Raw genomic sequence first — 16,334 nt, forward strand, 5'->3', positions numbered from 1 at the left:
GCATATGATATTTACAAAATTACACAGAAACACACATGCCATGAGTGGCAAGTACTTTCACAATAAAGTGAGCAGATAAAATACAATGCTTCAAATAACACCCACACTACCATCCTCCAACTCATCAACCATTGCTGACACCAGTTGCTTCACAATTGTGTCCCCAACCTTGTCCCAAAATGCTGCCTCCTGTTCCTCGCGCGGGGGCCATTGAGGAAAAGTGGGAAGAAACCAATAGGGGAAAACATCGTCTGTGCCAAACACCAAGCGAAGGTTCTGCAACTTGCTGCGGTGAGACAAACTATCTGCACTGGCACCAGCTCCACTAGAAGACTCCCCGCCGTGCAGAGGGTTGTGCCTTTGGCGTATCAGCCGCCGCATGGCACGCAGCGCTCCCTCACCCCTCGCCAACCACCGCAGTTCAGTCACAAGGAACGGCACCATAACCAGCACTGTAAAGACGCATACTAAAAAGAAGAACGAAAAGGAAATGGAGGCGTCCAGTGACAACAGCTTCACCTTGCCCGACCTAACGGCGATAATAGCGTGGATAACGACCACCAACGCCGCTAACGAAACATATCCAACAAATAGTAAGAGGCACTTGTGGTTTCCTCTTCCAATGCATTGACCAATCCAAGGGCAGTGATTATTCATGTGATACACGCAGCTGCGGCAGGTGGAGCAGTGGTGTGTCTCATCAAGTTTGTACAACAGGCAATAGCGACACCAGCGTATGCCGCCCAGAAGGAAAGACATTTCCTGCTCGAAATTCTCCGGTGTACTATCCAGCGCTCCAATAGCCTCCGAAACAACGCGGAGGAACTGTCGGCTATACCCCCTCATTGGACTGTGTGATTCGGGCGACTCACGACGGCGTGGGGCAGTTTGATCTGGATCACTCCGAAACGGCCGCAACGGCACTTCGTGTTGCTGCTGATTGCCTAACAAACTGTCCCTCTCACTGCAACCGACGGTATCATAATTTGCCACACTTCCACTACTGCCGCAACTGTCACGTCTCGCCCGCTCCTGCAGGACCGCGAGCGCCTTCTTCATTGCTATGCGGCTGCTTGAATCCTCCTGAGGGTCGGTAGTGTTCAACCAATCTGTGCCTACCTCCTCCATCTTTTGTAGGTCAGAAAGCATGCGTCGCACAAAGCCCTCTACACGAGACTCAGCAAGCCAGGCCGGCGCAAGACCCGGGTTAACAAAAGAGCAGAAACCAAATGACCAAAATGCTAGGAAAATTAGCGATAAAAACAGGACAGTTAAACACACATCAAACCTAGTGGGCTTGTTGGTTAACACGGCAAGGTGCAAGTGGCACAACATCACGAGACTGCAGGACACGAGAAGTAACAAAGTTATGCCAAATCCAACATACCGGTTCGTAAAGTACCTAACAGACCTTGCAGACCAGTAGAGGCCGACGCTCATCGCCTTTTTAACGTAGTAAATGCAGAGGAAAACAAAGCAAAACAACATCCGAAGTGACGGGTACATAGAAACAAGGAAAATGTATAGAAAACCATCACGTGCGCACCGAAAACGACGGCAGGGGGTAACAAGTAGGCCTACACGCGAATTTATGAGTGAGGAATTATTTAACGAAAGTTAACCGAAGCTACAAACCTCCAGCACCCTTCATTCTAACCAAGGAAACGAGCGTGCTCCCTCGGGGAAAGGGGAGGCCCCACAAATTCTCCCTTAGCGAAAGATCCAGATACACCTCCATTACTCACGAGCTACTTGCTGCACCCTTACGTTGCTCCCGGAGCACCATAAGCTGTCCCATCATATCACTCACTTGCTGAACAGCGGAGAGTTGTTGCTGTGCCGCCGCACCTTTCGCTACTTGAATGAACTGCGCGGGTGGTGCGCTTGCTGCCGAGAGGGAACACAGGTTAACGGCACTTAACAAAAGCGACCAAGCATTGCAACTGTCAATGGGGCTCACAAAATCAGCTTCGTCGAGCAAGTTTTCCTCCTCTTCATCGCACCCCGCGCCACCTTTAGCATCCTTGCGGGCGGCAGCGGCTTCCATGAGAAGCGCCTGCAGGTGGCCCTCGTCTGCCATGCCATTAGCATCCAAATCGTCATCACTATCCTCACCATCGTCGTCCCACTCATCATCATCATCATCCTCATCCTCATCCTCAGCGTTGTCCACCAGATCGTCATCGAGGCCATCATTACTCCACTCATCTTCGCCATCATCACCAAGCTCAGGTTTCTTCGCTTCCTCCTCAGCCATCACGAGTTCAGCATGGCTAAAGTCCGTCAGCACACTGCTCTGGAGGACACCGCAAAGTACCTCGGCCACACAATCAGACATCTGTTGGTCTTTGGCGCACATTATTTGTGTGACGGAAGCAACCGTCATAATGAAGAGACGGCGATCGTAAGACCGCAGCATCGCTTGCAATTCCTTTCCCTGTACCAACTCTATGTAGTTCGCAAACAGTGGTACCAAGGCACCGGCAGAAGAGAGGGATCTAATGGCAAGATCCGGATCGGCGAGAATCGCAGAGAAGACGCTGTTCACGAAAAGTATTGTGAAGGTGCGCCGATGCATTTGCCTGCACTGTGGATCGTTCAAGACTCGAAGCGCCGTCTGTATCACATACTCAACAAGTCCTCTTGCTGCAGCAACCCGACTTTCACCTTCCTCTGGGTTCTTCTGTTTGAGTGACCAAAGATTTTGCAGCATGGAATCGTACATCTTTGGCACAGCAGCAAGCTCACTCAGACGCAAATCACTTTCGTTGTTAAGCACAGTGTCGCACATTATACTGACGAGTTGCGCAGGAGTAGAATCGGCGACACCTGCTGCGAATGTCGGCACCTCGCAAAGTTCTTTCATGGGAAAACACAAGAATTCCCGTGGGGCAACACAAACAAAGTTGTCAAGTGGAGGCAGCATCTGGCTAAAGTAATCCACGGATCCTTGTGATACTAATTGATACAGGCACAACAAAAGTTTCCAAGTGCCAGTGGAAACAGCAGTGCTTTTAGATAGCACGGTGGTGAGAAGCATTAGCGTTGCATCCATGAAACCAAAACAACTACCACCTTCTTGCGCTAACACAGCAAAGAGCATCGGAGCTGTACGCTCCTGTATTTGCAAAAGTAAGTCATCAACAGGCTTGGAGCCAGGCGTGGAAACATTTGGTTGCGGGAGCGATCGAACGAGCGTCACGAGGGTATCGAGCACCTCGTCGGCGGCCATAATAGAATCAGAAACAGTGCTCTCACCAGCACCACCGAGCGTTTTGGACGATTTTTCACTATTGCAAGCATCAAGTGATTCCAAAACAGAGTCCGTATGTCCTTCTGAAAGGGCACGTCCCAACATTTGCTCAAAGTGTTGGGCGAGTACGTCCGTAAGCTGCAGAGCCCATTGCGACAGTGTTCTGCGGTAGTGCCGAATCGTTTTCCGAAGTGTGCGTACCACATCCTCATTGTCCATCATCCGCATAGCGCTGAAGTAGTTTTGAATAACCTCGCCGATAACGGGTGTTATCACTTCATGTGCAAATGGGTGGCATATAAGTGGTGCAAAACTTGAGCAAGCTTGGATGCGCACTGGCGGCTCTGCGTCCTGCAACAGTCGAAGTACCACATGAACAACTCGCTGGTACGCCTGAGAGCTACTCCATTTAATCTTGGGGGCCAGCACACTAAGTACAAGCGCGCATCGTGCCCGGAGAATACCAGCGGGGTATGCCGCTGCGGGTATGATGTATTCGCTAATGAGCCACTCCACCCTCTCATTGGGAAATCCGGCAACATCCAGCATGCCACCGAACTGGTAAACAGCAAAAAAGCATGCGTCCACCACGCGAGATTCCTCCACACCTCCACAAGCGGCCGCGGCCGAGTGGGTCGACAACTTCTCAAGAACAAAGTGCATAAAGTTTGTAAGAGCCAATGCGTCGTGGAACGGTCGCGAGGGTGTAGTGAGAGCCAAAATGAGACTACCAGACACGACTCGTGCACTGTACATATCTTCTTGAGGGTCAGTCTGCCGCCGAACGTACTCCACGGGGTTCGTTGACCAAAGCTCAGCATCTACAGAGGAAAATGCAAGCCGAGGAAACAGCAACTGTGTGAGCAACTCTCCTGCGTTCGGAAACAATATTTGACGGTACACTGCACTGTGCTCAACAGCCAATGTAATTATCTCAAGTGCCAAAATGTACGCCTTAGAAGTGACGATGCGCGGAGAGGCATGCCACCGAATAAATTCAAGTGCTTGTTGAACAAGCGGCAGCAGGATGTTTTCACAGAAGTACTTTGCAGAGCCCCTAGCGCGCGATTCGCACTTCTTAGGAAACATGAGTTCTTGAACCAACTGATAAGAAAGTCGGGTCACCCACTTGAGTAACTTCCATACAGCCGATTCGTCCGTAGTGGCGAGATCTACCTCGCCGTTCTCATCGTCTTCACAGCTACTGATACGATGACGGTAGAGTGGTAGCAGTGTTGAGTATGCTGCTTCCGACAATTGCACCACACAAACCCGGCAGAAATGTTCCATCTCAGGTCTTTCACAAAGAAAACGAGGCCACCGCGAGGCCGTGAGCTCGTGGAAACACTTAAGTACAATACGTAGGCAGTCGGTTAGCACCGTATGCAACGGCGATATTTCAAACGTAAGTGGCACTCCCGTCTGACACACCGCATGCGAATGTTGAAGCAACTCCTGTCCCCACGCAGAGCCCAACAGCTCCGCCAGAGACACCAGCGAAGGACCAATGCGGTCAACGAAATCGTCCACCGCCTCTGCGTCGACATTTATTGGATTATTGTAATACCTGCAGCAAGCAAGCAAAACGCCTAATGCCGCCCTAAGCCTGGCGGCTGCTGTTTCATAAGGTGGTGTCGCAACACCGCCCACATCGCTGTTAAGTACATTCACGCATTCATCGAGGATAGATGTTAACTGGGGCATAAGTGTTGGCCAAGACGCCGGATAGTCATATGTGATAAGTTCTTGTGTGGTATCCAAGAGCTGTCGACGAACCGCGGGTGGAACATGCGATGAGCACTGCAGCGGCACTATACAATCACGTACGTTAGCCTTTACATTCTCCGTGAAGTATGATTGGCGGTTCCAGTCACTGCGACCTACCACGTTGCGTACACGAATAGAAGCTGCGTGCTGCGCGACTTGCGCTGCCGCACCGGCCTGTCGTAAGTCGTTGCAGGCAAACCGAATAAGTTGCGGGATAATATTGGGGTCGTTGGAGAGATTCGCCAGTGCCGTCTCCGCTTCCTTACGCGTCGCTTTGTCCGCAGAGAGCGTGGCAGTAAATATTTGCACCAGCGTCTCTTCGTCCACCATCTCACTCTTTCAACCTCGTTTTCCTTTTTTCCTTTGAAAAGAAGTAGGTCCCTATTTATCCTTCTTTTTTCCTGATCTTTAGCTTACCTACTGGGCTCTTTATCCTACCCACTCGCCCTCCTACACGTGCCGCCAGTTCGTGTACAGAAAGAAAAAAAATGGAAGAAACGAAAAGGCAGATGTGCTTTTGGCATCCATTCCAAAACCGTTCACCTCCAGTTCCTCCCATATCCTTCCATGGGCCACTGTTTAACACCCTTCGTCCATTTAGTAAATTACACTACTTGATTCCTTCCCGGAAATAACTTCATATGGTTACCAAAAGACTCCCCTCAGGTTATAGTTTAAAGCAAAACGCTAAACAAGTACACACAACACCGAATAACGGCACGAAGGCGTGCGTCAACAGTGACCAGAAAAAATTAAACATGTGAATTGCTGCTTCATAAAAGCGCATACCCTCATGTGCGAAGCAGCGCACACATAAAAATATACTCAGAAAGTTGTCTGTGGACCTCGTTTGCTTGCAATCAGTACTTGCCCCTTTAGTGGACCGACGCTCCGCCCGTCAAGGGGCAATGCCCATACTGCCCGCCTTTCCTTGTTCCGCTATTTCGTTCAGACGCAGAAGATGCGTAGAAATTTGACGCATATGTTCCCCAATAACGTTAAATTCCCCCTCTAGAATTTTAAAGTGTTTTGAAATATCTTGAAAGGGTCGCTCCGTGAGCCCAGCGTCTCTACGCCACGGCAAGGGTTGTTGATTCGTTACGGTGTTGTCAAACTCCATTCCACCAGGGACCTCACTATTGCGTGGAACTGACGCCGAGGAACTAGAGTGTTTCATTGCATTACCGATATCGCTGTTGTTTGCCACGTGATTGCTTCTCTCGGCATCGTGACTACTATTGTTAAGATCAACTGATTGCCGGCGTTGCCCCTGTCCCTTGGGGGTGCCGCTGCCGCTGTTGTTGGAGCTGCTGTTGGTCACTGGACCGTGGGGTGGTTCCGCAGTGCTGTACATCATGGTACGTAACTTGTGATCCCCGGAGGCCTCAGAGTTAAGCAAGCCACATGTTTTATAATATATTTGTGTCTCAATGTCCGCTATCTTACACAGTTCGCGCACAAAGCCCTCACGTGTTGCCGGAGTGCCGAATGCGCTCATATTTCCTGATGTGAAATCCTGCTCAATCTCCCGCAATTCCATCTCTACACTATTGAACTCATTGTGATGCATCCACTCGACGTCGCTGAAAGGTCACTCTTCCTCTGCAAACGCGTTCGGAAGAGCACCACACGATACTTGGGGGGAAGTGACCGCACGAGTGAGTAAAGAAATAGGTAGAAAGTCAGAGTAAGTAATGAACCAGCCAAATGAGTTACAGCAAGTTTTACGGAGGGCACCTGTCTCATTCATGTGGTAGCAGCGTGAGCAAAAGGGAGGAAGGGCCTGATGAAGGAAAGAAAGCAGACGGCGTTCCGTCTGCTATTTAATCCTTCTCAAAACAGCAGTCAAGCAGGGAACGGAATTAGAAATATATGGGTGGGGGTTGGCAAAGCCGCAGGGGAACCGACCCCTTAGTGTTGATTTGTCTCTCCTCCACTTGGTTTTGGTTCCTTTGTTGCGTGACCAAAACACCATACTTAAATACGTCGAGTTACATTCGCCAGTACACCCCGTGTGATGCTTCAGCACTTGGTATTTAAAAATACTTTCCACGTGCTTTGCTTTTACACCATCCACGTTGTTCCACTAATAACCCCGTCTGATTTTCTGCAGTAAATCGCACTCTGCGCACCCTCTGCTCAGCAATCACCTGTCTCTTCCTGCGATCTATGTCAAGTAATTGTTCACATGTAGATTCGGTACTAACTTTTGAAGAAGCACGTGCCCCGCTAGTGTTTCATTTGTGATCTTATCTATGGTTGAGCGGAGTATATCTACCCGCATATTCGCCTCCTGTAACTTCGCCGCCCTTCGCTGTTCTTCATCTTCCTGTTGCTGAAGCTGGATCTCGCATAGACGCCGCTCCTTTAGCAGCTGTTCAATACGACCGTTCAAATCATTCAGCTCCGTACGAAGAGCGGTTTGAATGACTTGATGCCGTTTGAGCAACTGCTCCACATCCTTCACTTCTTCGATAGCACTTTGCAACTCAGCACGGTACACATGCACACGGCGACTCGTGCTCAGTAGCCTGCGCGCCTGGCGCTCCGCTAACTCTGCGTCTTCTCCCGTGCAACTGTTATGGATAATTTCACGCACTTCCGCTGGAAGTGGCCCCTCCAGCGCTGCAAGCGCCGAAGACGACGGGACTGACGGGTCAAGCTGCAAAACGGTGGAAGGGGACGAGGGCAGACACACCACCGCGGTATTCGTTTGATTATTTTTGTTGATAACTGACGCCGCCGCTGTAGGTGGTGTGGAGGGCGCAAGAGAAGGAGAGGGGGACGGCGGGGATGACCACCGGCGCCTTATAGGTTTCTGCTGCACTGTTCGCTCCTGCCGTGAACGACCATGAAGGCCTTGGACAGTTAAGCCAATCGGTTGTTGCATTACAAGATGTATTTGGTAGGCTATGCGTTTGCAGACAAAAGAGAAGTGTAAAGGAGGTGCGGGTATTACCTTCTACAAAAAATGGTGTAAACGAAACGTTTGTGCTTAAGTATATATACATGAGCGTAGCCCCGCACGTGAAGCTAGTAGTCATGGTAACAAGGACGTAGACGTGTGAAATACCATTTGCAAAGAGGGAATCCAATAGTCCGGCAACAATGAGAAGGATGGGGCGGAAATAATCACTCTCCTGGTCAATAATATACCTCAGTCACACAGCCGCACAAAGCGAAAGAAACTAAACAATCACATCTTCCGTTGGTATACGGCGTTATTTTCACAACGCGCATACAATAAGTGTAAGTTTAAACCAAAATTTACACGAAAAGCACGAACACATGCACACCAACCCCGTGAAGCATCAGAATTAATTTAGATGAAAGAACGTTGTTTTTTGTTTTTAACGGGCGCCTACCGAAGAACTTCCCTGATCAACATCTCTTTTTTACTACACCTTTCCGTAGCGAGCAAGTAGTTTCTCCATTCCTCCAAGGAGTTTCATCTGACGATCAATGGCTGCCCCATCGATCCGAGCCCTCTTGTATAACACCTGGCGCCGCCTCTCCGCTAGTAGCGTCTCCAGGGAGAGGCCCCGAACGGAATAACAATGAAACACCAAACCAACCCATACAGCGGTGTAAGCTATGAAGTAAGTCATGGGCTCCACAAGATTCCAGTCAAAAACGACAAAAACCCAGCGGAAGAGTACAATGAACTGCACAATTAGTAATATAACAATCAAGTAGCCCAGTAACGGTAGATATAGGTTGTCAATGTAGTCATCAACACGGTGCTTCGCAATAACCTTCTGGGCAATCTCGTCGAGTTGGTGTCGCCAAGCACCTTCCAAATCACAAAGAACGCCATTTACGCCCTCCCCATCACTTTTAAATACGCCTTGGAGGACATTATTGAAAGCTGCAACGTCCGTTATCACTGCAATTTTTGACGCAGTGCCCGTGCCTGCCGCCCGGTATGAGTGGAACAATGGCAACGATTTCTCTGTCAAATTATCTTCGAGTACAAAGGAAAGACAATCTTTGTTAGTACCGCCACAAGCACCGGTGGTACAACCACCGACTCCAGTGCTACAGTATGCACGTGGTTCCAAGTACGTGGAGAGAGACCGACGAATAACAAATAGTTTGGCAGTGCACCTCACACGGAGCCCAACAGCACCGGCAAAAAGTGGGTTCATTTGATTCCTAATTATTTTTCTTTTGCTTCTATGATAGGCTCGAAAAAAAATAAAATGCAAGAGCACAAAAACGATCAAGGACACCCTCCAAAAAGCATATACTCCACGGAACGGCATACGACATCTAAAAGACGCCTGACACGTCCACGGAGGGGAGGGAGAAGAAAGTAAAGACTCCATAGAAACAACAAAAGTTGCGCCCTCATGAACCATGAAACAGAAGAGCAAAGGATGGGAATGATGTGTTTATGCCCCTCAAGAATCCAACTTCGCCCCCGAAATGGCACCGGCGCAAACAACACCAAAGCCGAGGCCCATGAAGAGGCGAAAGAACATACCCCCACTGTTCCACGTCAGCAGCATCCCTATGATGCCGTAGCCACCAAAGCGACCAGAAGTTCGGAGCCACCGCTCCTCTTCAGGGGACTTCCGGAGACGCATGGCTGCGCTAACCAACGTATCCACCTGCTCCTTGCTATAGATTTGATAAAAACTGGGGTCGTGTACCTCCACCGCCTGCTTTCCAACACTTACAACACCATAAGGGTCTAAGAAATCTTCGTACGACAAAGTTTGAGCCTTACCATCACCAGAAGAGTGCCCACAACCACTCCATGAAAACGTTAGCCTCGACCATAGCCAATGGTGCTGCTGCCCTTCAGCATTCTCCTTCTCCCTCTGCATCCGTTGATGTTGTCTCCATGCTACCATAGCTTTCGACCGTTCCCAAAGAACCGCGCGGGCAGCGCGCTCCTCGGAGCAGCCGCAGAAACCATCATAGTAGCAGGCGTAAGCAATCCCTCCGAGAATTCCTATGGGCGTACTGTACCCGGCACTGGGGTAAAAGTAGTGATGCAGTTTAGAGAGCTCGCGGTCGGCAAAGGAGAGCCGCGGGCGGCGGTAGCCGTAGAAGTACAAAACAGAAAGCAAATACCCAATAGGAACCACGCGCCGTACGCCCTGCATGGCCCGAGACTCCATGAGAATAGTGCCCGGTTGTTCCGTGCTGCGCGCACATTCCATGTACTCGGGATAGTCTCGAGGGTCTATCTGGTAAAATAAGATGGATAAACGATCTAAACCGAACATACCGACACACCCCGTTGTTTTAGGGGTATTTCCGCTTAATTTGGTACTTATCCGTTATTATCCTCTGAAGAGGCTACTGACTGGGTGGTTAGGTTTATATATGAATATATTTATTTATTTACGTGTGTTTATGTGCGCGCAGACGTAAAAGAAACCACAGCACGAAAAAATCTGTTACGCACAGCGCGTCATCTTTTTTGAATGCGTCACGCCACACACACAAAAAAAGCGGGAATTGAAAGCACAGAGTGAAGAGTAAGAAGAAATAAATAAGGTAAGGAGCCGAGGGTAAGCAAGCAGCAAGCGAGCACAACTACACCACAAGCGACCAACCGCACGGCACCAAGTAGCAGCGTGACGGTTGGGGAAAGAAGCAACGACGGAAGAGCAAAAAAAAGAAAAAGATGTAGCAAAAATGATGAAGGAGATCACAACAAGAACACCCAAGTATTCCGAAGATCTCATTATTTTCGGTGCATCACACGTAACCTTCTCCATTTCGCGCAACTATTTTGTATATATGTTACCACAACTAAACGCACTTTGATTTCTCGGCCCCCTACAGATACATTTATCGCTGCTTCTATGCTTTACAAACCCTTCATACACGCACATATATACACGACTCAACGACGGGGCAAAACGAAGCTGGACCACCAGGGGAAAAGAGAAAGACAAAAACAAAACAATAAATAGAACGACGGCTATATCAATGCAGCCAACAAGACACACGTATCCTTCTCTCCGGAAACGGCGTGGGGAAGTTGAAATCGGTGTGAAATGTCCGAGGTACAAAATCAGAGAAAACATCGACGCAGAAGAAAAAAAACAAGCAGAGAGAAAAGTAACCATCGAGAAAGCAAAACGAAATAAGGAGTACGAAAATAGAAGAAATACGTATGTATATATATACGTATATATGCAGGTAATTGAGCACTGTGGTGAAGAATGAGCTTCAACTCACGCAACTGCACTCAACGGCTCAACCGCAACACATTGTTAGAAGTTGTGCGCGTCATATCCTTCAGTGTTTCGTCCGTGTCCAAAATGTTAACCGAAGCCACCCCCTTCCGTTGGAGTTGAACCAACCGCTTAGCAAAAGCTCCGTGCACATACACACGCATACGCGTCGCATTCCACTGTGCCCACTTCCCATCCGACAACTTAGATCCACGCACCAAACTATTTTCGGATGTAGCATAAGGAACAGTGCAACAAGGTAAAGGTAAAGAGAACGGAAAACCAAACAACAATAATACGTCCCCCCACCCCACATCCGCTCCCTTGTCCAATCAAAATTCCCTACGAACACTCCCACGAGGAAACGCTCAGAAGTGGGGTCAACTTTTTGCAATATACCTGTGCGTGCACATTTGGAAAAAAAAATACCAATGAAAAAGCGACGCGCTTTTTTTCGTCTCTGCTTCCTCCTTCCCAACAAAAAAACTTTACTTCTCCTTTCGCTCGTTACCGATTCACCTTTCCACTTCTTTAACCTTATGTCATGTTACACACTTACTTCATTTCAGTATTTCAAAGAGAAAAGGGTCACGTTTCTCCGCGTAGACGAACTCAAAAACGCGCACGCACGCAAAATTCCTTATCGGTACCAAATCACACCCTCCTGATTATGCACAAAGTTCATTCCATATCATGGCAAAACCCCTTGCAGTACCGCTCGGCAATGGGGCCACCACGCCAAAGCGGAATAAACACCTGGCCCACCTCCTCATTAACAACTGCTTCCTCTATTATCCGAGCAAAGCGACTCTGCACCTTTTGGCAGTAACGTAAGAGTGCAGCCGTCTTCGCTCGCACAGCCTCAACATCTTCCGCAACTTCATCCAGGACTGCCATGAGCCCGAAATCCGCCGCTTTCATTGTGTTACCACTGTCTTGAGAAATGAACAGCGGCGGCACAACGTCGCCCTTCCCCGCGCGTTGAATGTATAGACCTAAAAGTATAAGCCACTGCATGCAGCGCTCCACACCCGTCGGGACGACACCATCAGTGGATTGAGATTGCTCTTCTGAGCGGGATAAACCCCCTTGTTCATCTGATCCATCGGTCGCTGATGCAGACAACTGGGCCGAACCGTTCTCCCGCTGTGATAAAAGCACGACAGAGCGCAACTGAGTAAGCTCGTTGTGTAAATCTTGCAAGAACGAACGCCAGTCATCAACTTGTTGTTCCATGGCTTTGAAGTTATCCTTGTGAAAGGACCGGGGTTGCTCATCACTGTGGAAAACTAAACCACTCAAGCACTCAAGACACTCGAAGAGCAGGTGCATCGTTAACCGGCTCCAATACAGCAACCCACGGAGCCTTCCCGAATGAACATGAAGTTTTTCACTTGGGATAAGGAAGAAACCACCCACCGTTTCTTTTGGCACGGTCGGTGGCAGAGTCCATTGCGCATCTCGAAACGACTCCCTCATGCGGGATGCCACTGACTCCAGCTCCAAACTCACGCTGACCATCCACGCAGTGCTACATCTTGGTGCCCCTTCAGCCACAGAAAACTGCCCACCGACGCTCCCATTTCGTGACCCCCCACAATTTGTAGACTCAGATGCTATCCATGGCCTGTCGCCTCTCAAAACATGAGCGGCAGCATTTCCACTCTCGCTTATGCTCTTTTCGCCATCACTTTGGCAGTCATTGAAGTCAGAAAACAACGCCTCCGCAACCACCATGATGGACTCCCTCCGACACACATCAACCATTACCTGAGACCTGCGAAGATGCCACAGGACGGCGTACTGCATGAAGTCTTGAAAAAGATCCGGTTTCTGACCCCCCTCATATGGCAAGTATATGACTTTCTGCGTCTCTCCAAGACAGCACCAAAACTTTCCGACGTCCTTAACAAATGTTTCCACGAAGGCGACCTCGTCGCCAATCATTGTCATAATACGCTGCGGCCGCATGGCCACGACGGAGACCTGACTGGGCCGAGGTGAGTGTGTGTGAGATGCGGCAAACATATTATCTACGCTGTTCCGAGTGCGATGGTTGCCACCACTAGCATATTGGGCCGGTCCTTGGCTTTCCCGCTCACTAGTTAATGCATTCACACTGCCATGACGCGATGCCTTCCTTGCAACGTCACAATATAGGTGCTGCTGTGCTGATAGAAGGCGGGAATTGAGAGTGATCAGTCCTCCTATTGCCTCATTAATTTCCTTGGGGGAGCTTGAAACAGAGATCTGCTCCACCTGTTGAAGCGCCTGATTGAGAAGTTGAACGTGACGGTCGCCGTAAATTGAATTGGACGCATCCCAGTTTGCCTCGGGTGGCTGCACCAACGTCGCATCTGCTTCTTCAAGCAACCTCTGTGCTTGCGTGCGAAGCGCCTGCTCTATGCGCGCAATACCATTAATAAACGCAGTATTCCGCTCGACAATACGTGCATTGTGCCGTTGTAGACTCTCCAATTGTCGTCTATGAGATTCCCTTTCCCCTTGCCCGGAACGTGTCAGTTGTGCCACCCAACGCAACAGTGACTCGGGTGGTAACTCACAACCACTCATGCTTACAGGATCTTCCGCCCTCGAGTAACTGTTGCTGAAACCCCTAACAGAATCGCGAAGTTTATCAACATCAAGGCGCGGTGATGGGCTTGCACGGCCACTAACGGCATTAGTGGCACTACGGCTGACACCGGGACGACGAGGATACGAAGAACTCTCCCCCCTCTCCGCAGCAACTCCCACACTGCTTAACCTCAGCCGTTCCACAGCGGCGGCGATTACGCGACCCTCATGACTTTGGTACTCCTGCTCGATGGCATTTAATGCGGCACCATCGATCGCAGGGCCAAGTTGGTCACCGATGGCTAGCCGCGACACCAAACTATGGAGTTTAGACATGTCATCGAGAAGAAGACGCGATGATCGGGAAGTGGCGGAAAGAGTCTTGAAGTCCTCGAGTTGCTTCGCGAAGTTCGTGAGCATTGCCATCATCTCTGGTGACGTGCCAGCCTGCACAGGAATATTCCTGTCACCATGTTTGTTAGTTGCGTTGTGCTCATTGTAACCTCTGCCTGCGTTAGACACGTGCGGATTATTGTTATTAAAACTGCCGTAGTAGAAACCAGATGACTCTACGCGTGTCGGCACAACAGCAGATGGACGCTGTGGGCAGACGTTGCTCACAGTACTTTCCTCACGCACTAACGCGCCTCGTTTCTCAGTGGCAAAAACAACAGGGTGGTGAACAGATGAAGCCCCTTGGGGTCCGGCTCCCGTAGCAGCACTCGGAGAAGTTGCCGCCGCAGGGGGGAGCGTAGAAGCTGGAATTTGATGTGCAACCATTTGTGTGCGACGAGTGTTCGGTGCATCTACGGTGACTTTTCGCTGTTGCGGAACAGAGGTTAATTGTCCACCTCTGCATAGTGTTTTTGTGTCCTCGTAGTTGAACACGGAAAGATATCTGTCTGACCGTCCTTCCTTCTCCGCAATGACGATAAACGGGACGGCAGTTAGCAATTGTGCTCCAACAGAAGTGACGCTCCCATCCAGTCCCATACCGCGGAAGAGCACCGATGGAGCTAGAGGATCACTTAAGTCTATAAGAGCGATGGACTCCTTGTTGCATTGCAATAGTCCTCCATATCCCGTCACAAGTGCCTTGTTGTCTAAGAAGGACATGCTGCTCAAGCTCACCCCAACAGCACCTGTGACGGCACAGGTGCCTGGATCCACAATAACGAGTGTACGGTGCATTGCAACATATATGAGATCACTAGGTTCATAAAACTGAATGAAACGCATCTCCCCCTTCATATTAACCATATTTTCCGCCTTGTCATTTGACTGGGTGTGCACCCGCACATTGTTACCGTTGGAATCAAAAACCCGAATATAATTGTCATTACTAATCGCCCATATCTGTTTGCGGGTGCTAACGTACACAACACTAGAAATGATGGTGGCAATGTTCCGACTCTTGCTGCAACGTCGCGCCTGCGGATCCCACACCTTCAGCGCTTTATCTTTACCTGCCGTTAACACCTTCCCATAACTAAGAAACCAAACTCCGGTAATCGTCTGTGCGTGTGCATTGCGCAACACACCAGCAACGCTATAGTCTGAAAGATCGACGATAACTATACTACCACGACTGACACCACACCACAGGACATACGACTCCTCACCCTCCACACCGTGATCAGGTTGGGGTTTAACGGCGGCAGAAACAACCGAGTGACTACGGTTGGAGCGGTGCTTTGGTGAAGACGTCTTAAATGTCACTAACTTCGCCGCTGGAACACGTACAACCGCCATCGCATGCACATGGGTTACATCTAATTCGCGGTTAACCTCCAGCTGCACTCCCTTAAAGTCTAGTAGGGTGACAGGGTCATCGTCAACCGCGGCAAAAAATGACGCATTATCAGGTGCGACAACCAGCGCCCGCACTGCCTGAGTGAGAGACATGCGCGAAACGGGGCGCATAAGCTTAAGGTGATCCGGCACTTGCTGTTGGGCAACTTTCCTAATCACACTCTTGCCATTACTGGTTTCAGTTGCTGTCTCAGGTGACTGGGAACCGACGTGAGTGGAACTTCCATGGTCCACGAAGGTGTCATCATCATCTGCCGACACGGTCGCGTAGTGTGTTGTCGGCACCACAACAGTTGAAACCGCCGGGCACTCCGTTGATTTCACGCTATTCAAACTAGGCCTTGTGACACTAGCGGTGTCGCTGCGGTTGTTAGTTAGTTCGCCATCGCTATTCGAAAATTTCTCGGTCAAACTATCCTCCAGGTCGCGGGTCCGGTCGCCCTCCGGCACAGCCGCCACAGTGTATAGTTGAACACGCGACTCGGCCTGCACTGCAGCTGGGGGAAGACGTGCAAATTGTTCACCAACGCCCCAACCGCCACCTGTTTCGACAGAGCCGAGCGAAAGCTCAGGAATGAAGGGTGCTGCCATAACTGCGTCAAAACGCTTACCTCAACCACAATAAAATCCCTACGTCGCACCACGCACAATCCGCTAGAAATAAATCAATCAGTCAATATGTATACAGATACGTATATATTTATGTATACTCTTAGCTTCTCTGAAGA

General features: G+C 49.7%; 9 protein-coding genes across 9 annotated transcripts; all 9 read right to left on the bottom strand.

The window, feature by feature from the left end:
* Positions 1-90: 90 nt before the first annotated feature.
* On the bottom strand, positions 91-1,506 carry TbgDal_XI4810 (hypothetical protein, conserved; the record flags this gene model as incomplete). Its single annotated transcript, XM_011781325.1, has 1 exon — positions 91-1,506. The coding sequence occupies one exon, from the start codon at positions 1,504-1,506 to the stop codon at positions 91-93; it is 1,416 nt and encodes a 471-aa protein (XP_011779627.1).
* Positions 1,507-1,741: 235 nt separating this feature from the next.
* On the bottom strand, positions 1,742-5,350 carry TbgDal_XI4820 (hypothetical protein, conserved; the record flags this gene model as incomplete). Its single annotated transcript, XM_011781326.1, has 1 exon — positions 1,742-5,350. The coding sequence occupies one exon, from the start codon at positions 5,348-5,350 to the stop codon at positions 1,742-1,744; it is 3,609 nt and encodes a 1,202-aa protein (XP_011779628.1).
* A 568-nt stretch (positions 5,351-5,918) lies between these two features.
* TbgDal_XI4830 (hypothetical protein, conserved) lies at positions 5,919-6,590 on the bottom strand (the record flags this gene model as incomplete). Its single annotated transcript, XM_011781327.1, has 1 exon — positions 5,919-6,590. One exon carries the CDS (start codon positions 6,588-6,590, stop codon positions 5,919-5,921), a length of 672 nt encoding a protein of 223 aa, XP_011779629.1.
* A 597-nt stretch (positions 6,591-7,187) lies between these two features.
* TbgDal_XI4840 (hypothetical protein, conserved) lies at positions 7,188-7,910 on the bottom strand (the record flags this gene model as incomplete). The annotated part of the gene is made up of 1 exon (XM_011781328.1): positions 7,188-7,910. One exon carries the CDS (start codon positions 7,908-7,910, stop codon positions 7,188-7,190), a length of 723 nt encoding a protein of 240 aa, XP_011779630.1.
* A 508-nt stretch (positions 7,911-8,418) lies between these two features.
* TbgDal_XI4850 (hypothetical protein, conserved) lies at positions 8,419-9,381 on the bottom strand (the record flags this gene model as incomplete). The annotated part of the gene is made up of 1 exon (XM_011781329.1): positions 8,419-9,381. The coding sequence occupies one exon, from the start codon at positions 9,379-9,381 to the stop codon at positions 8,419-8,421; it is 963 nt and encodes a 320-aa protein (XP_011779631.1).
* A 42-nt stretch (positions 9,382-9,423) lies between these two features.
* TbgDal_XI4860 (hypothetical protein, conserved) lies at positions 9,424-10,257 on the bottom strand (the record flags this gene model as incomplete). The annotated part of the gene is made up of 1 exon (XM_011781330.1): positions 9,424-10,257. The coding sequence occupies one exon, from the start codon at positions 10,255-10,257 to the stop codon at positions 9,424-9,426; it is 834 nt and encodes a 277-aa protein (XP_011779632.1).
* A 174-nt stretch (positions 10,258-10,431) lies between these two features.
* On the bottom strand, positions 10,432-10,755 carry TbgDal_XI4870 (hypothetical protein, unlikely; the record flags this gene model as incomplete). The annotated part of the gene is made up of 1 exon (XM_011781331.1): positions 10,432-10,755. The coding sequence occupies one exon, from the start codon at positions 10,753-10,755 to the stop codon at positions 10,432-10,434; it is 324 nt and encodes a 107-aa protein (XP_011779633.1).
* Positions 10,756-10,764: 9 nt separating this feature from the next.
* On the bottom strand, positions 10,765-11,067 carry TbgDal_XI4880 (hypothetical protein, unlikely; the record flags this gene model as incomplete). The annotated part of the gene is made up of 1 exon (XM_011781332.1): positions 10,765-11,067. One exon carries the CDS (start codon positions 11,065-11,067, stop codon positions 10,765-10,767), a length of 303 nt encoding a protein of 100 aa, XP_011779634.1.
* Positions 11,068-11,898: 831 nt separating this feature from the next.
* Positions 11,899-16,197, bottom strand: TbgDal_XI4890 (hypothetical protein, conserved; the record flags this gene model as incomplete). Its single annotated transcript, XM_011781333.1, has 1 exon — positions 11,899-16,197. One exon carries the CDS (start codon positions 16,195-16,197, stop codon positions 11,899-11,901), a length of 4,299 nt encoding a protein of 1,432 aa, XP_011779635.1.
* Between the last annotated feature and the right edge of the window lie 137 nt (positions 16,198-16,334).

Source organism: Trypanosoma brucei, chromosome 11 (genome assembly GCF_000210295.1).
Source record: "Trypanosoma brucei gambiense DAL972 chromosome 11, complete sequence".
Classification (NCBI taxonomy): Eukaryota; Euglenozoa; class Kinetoplastea; order Trypanosomatida; family Trypanosomatidae; genus Trypanosoma; species Trypanosoma brucei.